Source organism: Trifolium pratense, linkage group LG7 (assembly GCF_020283565.1).
Source record: "Trifolium pratense cultivar HEN17-A07 linkage group LG7, ARS_RC_1.1, whole genome shotgun sequence".
NCBI lineage: Eukaryota > Viridiplantae > Streptophyta > Magnoliopsida > Fabales > Fabaceae > Trifolium > Trifolium pratense.
In genome coordinates this window covers 52063730-52072362 of record NC_060065.1, presented here as the reverse complement: position 1 = coordinate 52072362, position 8633 = coordinate 52063730, and the positions used below count along the sequence as shown (strand labels likewise).

The following is an 8633-nucleotide window of genomic DNA, read 5'->3' as shown; positions in this document are numbered from 1 at the left end:
AATTGAATGCCTCCAACATCAATATACCGTCGATCTATATAAATTTTAAGGCACTTCAAAATCAATAAATAGAAGTCTATTTTATCTTCTTCAACTTATTCACATGAAAATAATTAATTATATTCCCATTAATCAACAATTTTTTATACAAATCTTTTACCTTATATAAAATAATAAATGAAAAAGAAAATAAGAAACAAATAAGCTAAAACATTAGACTAATAAAATAATAAATGGAAAAAAAAGTTGTCTAATTACAAACATTATATCAATAAAAAAAATGATGGTTTACAAACTGCCATTAGAGTTAAATACACATCCTTACACGAGGTGTCATTTCATAGGCTTTATAAGGAGCAAGGATGCAACGTAAGCAAAAATATAAGTATGTTTTATCCTGTTCTCATCCTTCACATGAAAAAATAGTCACATTCATATTAATCGATTCAACTCAAAGTTTAATTAATCATCGAACAAAACACCGGTTGATATTTAAAAAAATATCCAACCTAAAAAAGAAATAAAAAAATGATTAGAGATGTTCTAAACTCAGAGTAATAGAAAAATTCCAATTTACAAACATATTAATAGGCAACTATCACATATATGTATATCAATTTCTTAATCAATCACATGTAGACATACCTGGTATTCTAAGAGGTTAGACACCATCACATACCAAGGACAAAAACCAATATACTTATGATGTAACTATATATATGCACACAATAGCTTTTAAATCAATTCAAGACACTATAATATGTAACTTTAAGATATGAAAGGTGAATATGCATAACTTTTTCTCATGGAGATGTTAGACAAAGAAACCATAGAGTTTTTGCCATGAGATAGATAAATTAAAATTTTGTTAAAACATAGAAGGTAGACTTCCTGATATGGTGGTGGTGATAATTAGCTTTTGGGTTAACTTTATATAGAGCTTGTGTTTGATAATTAGCTAAATTTACATATTCAATATTAGTGTCTCCAAGAATTCTTTGTTTTCAATTGCATTAATAGGAAATTGTAACATACAATATATATTTTAATAATATATTGCAATGCAATTAAAACAATAACATGATGCATCATTCCACCTTTCATTACTTGCAATTCATTTTTGTCGGTTAACTTTATATAGAGCTTGTATTTGATAATTAGCTAAATTTACATATTCAATATTAGTGTCTCCAAGAATTCTTTGTTTTCAATTGCATTAATAGGAAATTGTAACATACAATATATATTTTAATAATATATTGCAATGCAATTAAAACAATAACATGATGCATCATTCCACCTTTCATTACTTGCAATTCATTTTTGTCTCAATTCAACAACAATAAATTGTGTTAGTTTTTTTTTTAATATATTATTATTGTTTATTATTTATTATTAGAGTAACTCTATTATATGAAATATGAAAAGGTTTTAATAAAAAATGTCATTCTCCTAAAAATATTATTTGCATTGCAGCGTGTGCCAGAGAACTTTGTTTTTGTGATGGGAGACAACCGCAATAACAGCTATGACTCACATGTGTGGTAATATGTTTAAACTTTAAAGATTATATGCATCATGTACACTATTCTTACTTTTTATCTGAGTTATTTCCTTACTTGTTAAATGCAATTTTCTTAGGGGTCCCTTGCCTGCCAAGAATATCATAGGTAGATCAGTATTCCGCTATTGGCCACCAAATAGAATTGGCAACACAGTTGCTAAGGGAGGGTGCCCTGTTGAAACCAAGCCGGAGACAACTACTACTAGTAGTAGTAGTACTACTCTAGCATCTCAATGATGAAAGCAGCAACATTTTTGTCAATTATATGATATGATTTTTGTCAAGCTTTATTATTCATTTTGTACACTAGTTTGTTGAGAACACAATTTTATGATCCTTTCCATTCTTTGTGTTAGCTTGTGTTATTGCTGATCACCCTTCTCTGTAACAAGATATTGAACCCAAACATTAGCCAGACACACACAAAATATGAAATTATGGACTTGTGTATTCAGTTTTTGTATTACTAACAATTGGTTGTACTAATATCCCATTTACATTGGTTAATATTTGTAATGGAAAATTGGATGAATTTTTGCAGTAGGTGGCAATTGCACTCTTCAAGCAACTTTCTCAATCTTATCAACTATAGCAAACATACCAAAATATCATATACCTTCTGTCTATATAACATATACCACAAAGTTCTTCCGTCTATATAACTTTCTCAATAAACTACAAATGGGTAATAGATTTAATGTAAAATATAACATTAAAAAAATATTTCTTTTGGAATGACAATATTGATTATATTTGAAACACAAAATAGTTAAAAACATAGATTAAATTGAACTTTATAATAAGTAGTATTAAAAAATTAAAAATCAATAAATAATAAGTTAATGCAATATATATTATACTATAAATACTCTCTATGTTCCTTTTTAATTGTTGTTTTAACATAACCCTCTAATCAAGGTAGTGGATTGTTATATTTTTTTCTTCAAAATGGTGAATTATAGTTGACGACCAGAACAACAACATAAAATTTTTTGCAAAGTTGCACATATCAGTCCAGTTTCAAATCTATGTTCTTAAATAGGTTTGGATCCTAGAATATAAACATATGTCGAAATTTAATTTTCAAAATAAGTAAACAGACACGCTTAAAAATTTCAAAAAATAAACCATTTGAAATACACATTACCTTGATGCCAAATGAACTATATTTTGAAATAAAAAATTATTATTTTGAATCCTACATTTTAAAATAAAAAAACTATTATTTCGTATTTTACATTCCAATATTATACACATTTGAAACTTAAGTTTCGAAATGATAGAGTTACTCTTTCATATTTGATAGAGTTACTCTAATAAACAATAAACAATAGAGTTACTCTTACAATAGAGAATGACATTGTCTCCAAAAATGTCTTTAAGGGACCATTTTACTAATTAAGCCTATTTTTAAATTGTAATTGGTTAGAACTTTCTACATTTGATAATTATTTTAAATTTTTTATCAATTAAAATTTGTCCCATATATCATAGTTAGTTGTAATTTATGTAAGTTATAAGTAGTTATCCCGTATAAAATAGTGTTTTTGAAATTTTTATTAGTTATAACTTGTGTCACATGATAACTATTTTAAATTTTTTATCAGTGATAATTTATCCCGTATACGATAGTTAAAATTTATATATCAATTAAAATTTATCCCGTGTATAAATCAGTAGCATTATTTTGCCCCTTATTAATTTTTTTTTAATAATAGTATATTTAGTCTATGATTTATTTTCTAAAAATACTAAAATATATTTTTACGTGGTACTCTCTTCTTTGATGTGCGCTATATTATTTTGTTCTATTCCTAAAAGAGTTTTCGGAATTAAGCCACGTGGCAATTAACAAAGTTGATTTTGTAAAGACTAAGTGAAATTCCGTTATTTGGTTGAAAAGAGTCTGCAGCCCAAACCCAAAACTTATTACCCAAATAAAATCTTTATTATTTTTCAAACCCTAAATTTCCAAATCATCTTGCCTCTCCCATTCCATTCAACAGCCGCTGCGTTCTTTCTTTCTTCTTCTTTTGTTTTCAACAAACCAGAGATGTTTCCCCCATTTTTCTCTTCCGCCGTCAAGCTATGTTTGCAACCAATACCACCATCTTTCTCCTCTCACCAACCGCTACCTCCTCCATCCAATATTAATAATTTTTTTGGGTTTATTTGTATTTTTTTTTAATCCAACTGTATTCATGTATTTTGTAGGAAGAAGATGAATTAATTGTAAAAATCATGAATATTTAAAATGAAAAAAATAACAGTATTAATTGTATAAAATATCATGAACAAATTATAACCAAAGTCAACTTTTTAAATTTATTGAAAAATTAATGTAGTGCCCCGGGATATCGGTTAAGAAAAAAACAGAAAAAGGAAATTGTTGCATTGAAAAGGGTCTTTTCTACACTTTTAGGTTCCACACCAAGGACAGTACAATTGGGTTGATCTTACTCCCTCGATTTATGAGCCAACACTTGGTGAGCAAGTTATGCCTTTTTGGAGGTGGACCCCATTTGCACAAACAAAGTTACTCAGACTCACTTCACCACCCAAATTCTAGAATCTTCTTCAATTGCTTCCTTCTGCAGGTAACTCTCTCTTTTCTTTACGAATGGAATGGAACAATATATGATATACTACACAACATTAGATTGTCGTTTTGTATTTTTTATTTTTATTTTTTCTCATTCATTTTTCACCCCTCAATATTTTCTTGCCATAACGGAAAAAAGCGTCATTCTTTTGACTCAACTTCATTCGCTGCATACATTTCACTCATTTTCCATTCATTTCTGATTCAAAGTTGAAACCTTTATTTTCTTGGTTATGTATGTTACTACTTGATGATGATGATGATTATTCTAGATTCTAGATTTTTCTTATTTTTAATTAATCTTCTTGTTTGTTTTTGTTCTTATTTTAAATTTTCCATTGATTTCTGATTCAAAGTTGAAACCTTTGTTTTCTTTGAACTGATGTACAGTATTAATTAATGTTTGCTATTTTATGGTTTTATGTTAGTTCAATAATGGGTGTTGAAGCTAGCAAATCTACTAACAAGTTAGGGTTTTCTCAAGACTCCAAATCGCGGTCGTTGAATTTGAAAAAATGTAGCAGTAAGTTTGATGAATCTGTTCAGAAGATGCCTACTGCATTGTTAGTCAAGAGGGCTTTTCATGACAATAATCCGTTGAACGTTTCGTGTAAGAAATCGAAGGTGACTATAGATGGCAAAGTAGGAGGAGAAGAAGGGAGAGTGGAAGAAGAAGTTGATGAGGAAGAAGTGGAAGTTGAAGAGGAGGAAGAAGAAGTTGAAGAAGAAGTTAAAGAGGAAGTGGAAGAAGGAGGAGGAGGAGAAAAAGAAGAGGAAGAATATTTAGAAAGCGGAGTGAAGGAGATTGAATCGAAAGAAGAAGTTGAAGAAGAAATGGATGTTGAAGATGGGGAAGTGGAAGAAGAAGTTGAAGAGGAAGAAGAAGTGGAAGTTGAAGAAGAGGAAGTGGAAGAAGAATTTGAAGAGGAAGAAGTTGAAGAAGAAGTGGAAGTTGAAGTGGAAGAAGAAGTTGAAGAAGAAGTGGAAGTTGAAGAGGAAGAAGAGGAAGTTGAAGAAGAAATGGAAGTAGAAGAAGAAGTTGAAGAGGAAGTGGAAGTGGAAGAAGGAGAAGGAGGAGAAAAAGAAGAGGAAGAATATTTACAAAGCGGAGTGAAGGAGATTGAATCGAAAGAAGAAGTTGAAGAGGAAGAAGAAGAAGTTGAAGAAGAAATGGATGTTGAAGAGGAAGGAGAAGAAGAAGTGGAAGTTGAAGAAGTCGAAGAGGAAGAAGGTGGAGAAGTAGTAGAAGGAGAAATTGAAGAAGGAGGAGGAGGAGAAATAGTAGAAGGAGAAGGAGAAAAAGAAGGACATTTAGAAAGCGAGGTGAACGAGATTGAATCGAAAGAGAAGGAATTTGAAGGACAAGCAACAGAGCTAGAGTCAAAAGAGAAGCTTTTTCAAAGCCGATTGAAGGAACTGGAGTTCAAAGAGAACCAACTTGAATGCCGAGTGAAAGAGCTTGAATTAGAAAAGATGCATTTTGAAGGACGAGTGAAGGTACTCGAGTCTAAAGAAAAACAACTTGAAATCCGAATGGAGGAGTTTGAATCAAAACGGGTTGTATTTGAAGACCAAGTGAAGGAGCTCAGTACAAAAAGGGAGCATTTTGAAGGCTGGGTGAAAGAGCTCGGTACAAAGCATAAGCTTTTTGAAAGTCAGGTGAAGCAACATGAAGGACAAGTGAAGATGTTTCAATCAAAGGAGGAGGAATTTAATGGCCGAGTGAGAGAATTTGAATCAAAAGAGAAGGACTTTGAAGGTCGGGTGAGGGAGTTTCAATCAAAAGAGAAGGACTTTGAAGAGGCGAGGAAGTTTGAAGTGAAGCGGTTGGAAGTGCAAATGGAGGATCTAAAGTCAAAAGAGAATCAGTGTGAAGGACAAGCAAAAGAGCTTGAGTTAATAGATAGTCACTATGAAGCATTAATAAAATTATCTGAAGAGGAAATTGAATCAGGTAAATGTTCTTCATTATCTAGTTTATTGAGACAATTTCATTTCAACTTTATCTTTTAATCATTTCAATTCTGTAGTGAAAAACTTTACTATTTTTGATATCACTCATTCACACAATCTGCCAAACTAAATTGGATTATATTCTTTTCGGCCCTTCTTATAGTTTAGGAAGCTATTAAATGGAAAAACTCTTACATTGCATTATTTGAGAGTTGGTTTATTTATAATACTACGATACAGGAAAAGATAGATTAGTAGATTAATGTAGTTTAAACTTTCAATTAGTGTGAAGCATATAATATGACTATGAGTTTCAAGGTTCACGACTCTGACAAACTATGGAGGCATTAAATAGACCTTTAGTGCAACCATTCATTTGTCTATTCATCGATCATACGCAACTTCTGGTGATCAAATTAATCTGCTGTGATAATATTGACTATTACTGTTGGTATGAAATAATTCCTGTCATCCAAGTATTTCAATCTATAGGAGAAAGTTAACATTCTTTCATATTAGTATATATATATTTAAGTTTCTACAGTTACCTTGATTTACCGATGCTTCTATAAATATGGGAGCTTAACTATCTGTTAGCTAAATATGCCGCTACATGTTACACAGATGATCAATCAAGTCTTACCATTGATGGAAGAAGCTTGAAGTTGCTCCCAAGTGACCGAACTGAAATTCTAGATAATCTGCAAGGATTATCAGATCCATCAAAAGTTGTTTTGGATATAATACAGAACCCCATTTTTAGGATGGGAGACAATGCTGTGATTATCGGTGATAGCCACATCCTTCTGCTCGAACAACTGATGAGAATCTCGCCGCATATTGAACCGCATGTAAGAGAAGAAGCAATGAAGCTAGCACTTCATTTGAAATCTAACATAAGTGAAAATACTGAAAATTCGGTGGTGGTTGTTGGTTTTCTACTCCTTTTGTCGATTTATGGATTGGCTCCTTCTTTCGATGAAGATGAAGTTTATAAGCTTTTTGGATTTGCTGCTCAGCACAAGATAACTGTAGAGCTTTTTGGAACTCTGGGTTTTGCAGATAAAGCTTCTGGTATGTTAGTTGAGATCAGCTATTATTCTTTTTTTTTTTTTTTTCTCATTTTAAATTTGAAGTGTTGGTTAGATCATGTGTTCATCAAATGTGTTAATATCCTTGGGACTCTTGTTAAGGGTTGAATTATGATCAACCCAAATTATAAGATGGTATCGTAGCCTAATTCGTCTTCCATTAGACCATCCACTATTGGATTACTTTGACAACACTCTACATGTACAGTTCTCGGCATGAGGGGTGTGTGTTAAGAGTCCCACATTAGATGAAATAAGGTTTGGAATTATGTTTATGAGTGTTGGGTAAGTTCTCAACTTAAACCCGATTTTGTAAGGGTTGAGTTAGGCCATACCTAAATAAATCAAAGAACTCCGAATATTTTTGCGATTGTGAGGAAAAACTATGCATGATATATAATACAAATATACTAAGATTAAGATATTTAGTTGTTGGTAGGAAATTGAACTCTGATGTGTAATTGGCTTCATCTTACACTTGATTCAAAAGTTTCATTTTGTTTCCCCAAACAGTTCTCTATTGTTAAGAGAAATTCGGCATGTTGGCTAATACTTGGAAAATGAAATAAACTTCAAATTCAAATTAACATCTCTCTCTTTAGTCTTTATATTTATCTGTTATATTTTTTAAATGGTTTGAAGTGTCCTCTTAGTAAAGTTTAAGACTTCAAATAATGTTTCCCCTTTACCTTTCTCTCTCAGTAATTTTGAGATATTATTATTCAGGCCAATCTGCTTAGATTTTGTTAATTAGAACTGATTTGATTGATGGCATAACTTGTAAGTTTTGAAGAATTGAAATTTTGTTGTACTTGTACCTTGCAGATTTTGTTCAGACTCTTATCATGAAGAAGCAACATATTGAAGCTGCTAGATTTGTTCGTGCTTATATAATGCCGACAAGAATCAAACCGAAGATCTCTTGCATCCAAGAAAACCAACTCCATTGAAATCAAGGTTCTTCTTTTATCTTTATACAAATTCTAGTTTTATGAAAATTCCATCTTCATATATCTGCATGTTGATTATAAACTACTATGTTGAATGTGAAATCAGGACCTTTCTCCAAATGTTCAATGTGCTCAACGCGTAAATGAACTAGCAGGAATCTCTCTCTATTGATCTATGTAAAATGCATGTTATTGTTAGAAAGAATGAAAACTCGAGAAGATTCTCAAATAGGGTTATCTCAATTTTGTTAGTCCCTGGTCTTTCTTTCTCTTGTACTTGGCATCTTTTTTTTTTTTGTGTGTGTGTGTGTATAGGCTTAACTATGACATCAAAACTCCAGAGAAGATTCTAAACTTACTCGTTTATCCCATCAAAATCAATCGGTTGACCCAGATATCACACCGGTTTGACCTCTGGTCTGGTTCTTAAAACATTGGATGAACAAATGTCCATCAATTAAAAGTTGTTAATA

At 31.3% G+C, this 8633-nt stretch overlaps 1 protein-coding gene and 1 long non-coding RNA gene across 2 annotated transcripts; both read left to right on the top strand.

Moving 5' to 3' along the window:
• Positions 1-1462: 1462 nt before the first annotated feature.
• Positions 1463-2018, top strand: LOC123893967. The gene is made up of 2 exons (XR_006803607.1): positions 1463-1544; positions 1642-2018. It is a non-coding gene; the product is annotated as an uncharacterized LOC123893967 (long non-coding RNA).
• A 2001-nt stretch (positions 2019-4019) lies between these two features.
• LOC123896612 (cilia- and flagella-associated protein 251-like) lies at positions 4020-8633 on the top strand. The gene is made up of 6 exons (XM_045946983.1): positions 4020-4161; positions 4595-5117; positions 5214-6120; positions 6744-7193; positions 8036-8167; positions 8267-8633. The coding sequence occupies exons 2-5, from the start codon at positions 4602-4604 to the stop codon at positions 8158-8160; spliced, it is 1998 nt and encodes a 665-aa protein (XP_045802939.1). The 5' UTR covers positions 4020-4161; positions 4595-4601; the 3' UTR covers positions 8161-8167; positions 8267-8633.

What these genes read in the sequence shown, in the direction of transcription:
- LOC123896612 (XM_045946983.1), top strand. Translation starts at nt 4,602, where the DNA reads ATGGGTGTTGAAGCTAGCAAATCTACTAACAAGTTAGGGTTTTCTCAA. An exon ending in TGAAGAGGAAATTGAATCAG is followed by an intron (nt 6,121 to 6,743) that starts GTAAATGTTCTT and finishes CATGTTACACAG; the next exon opens with ATGATCAATCAAGTCTTACC. An exon ending in TTTTGCAGATAAAGCTTCTG is followed by an intron (nt 7,194 to 8,035) that starts GTATGTTAGTTG and finishes TGTACCTTGCAG; the next exon opens with ATTTTGTTCAGACTCTTATC.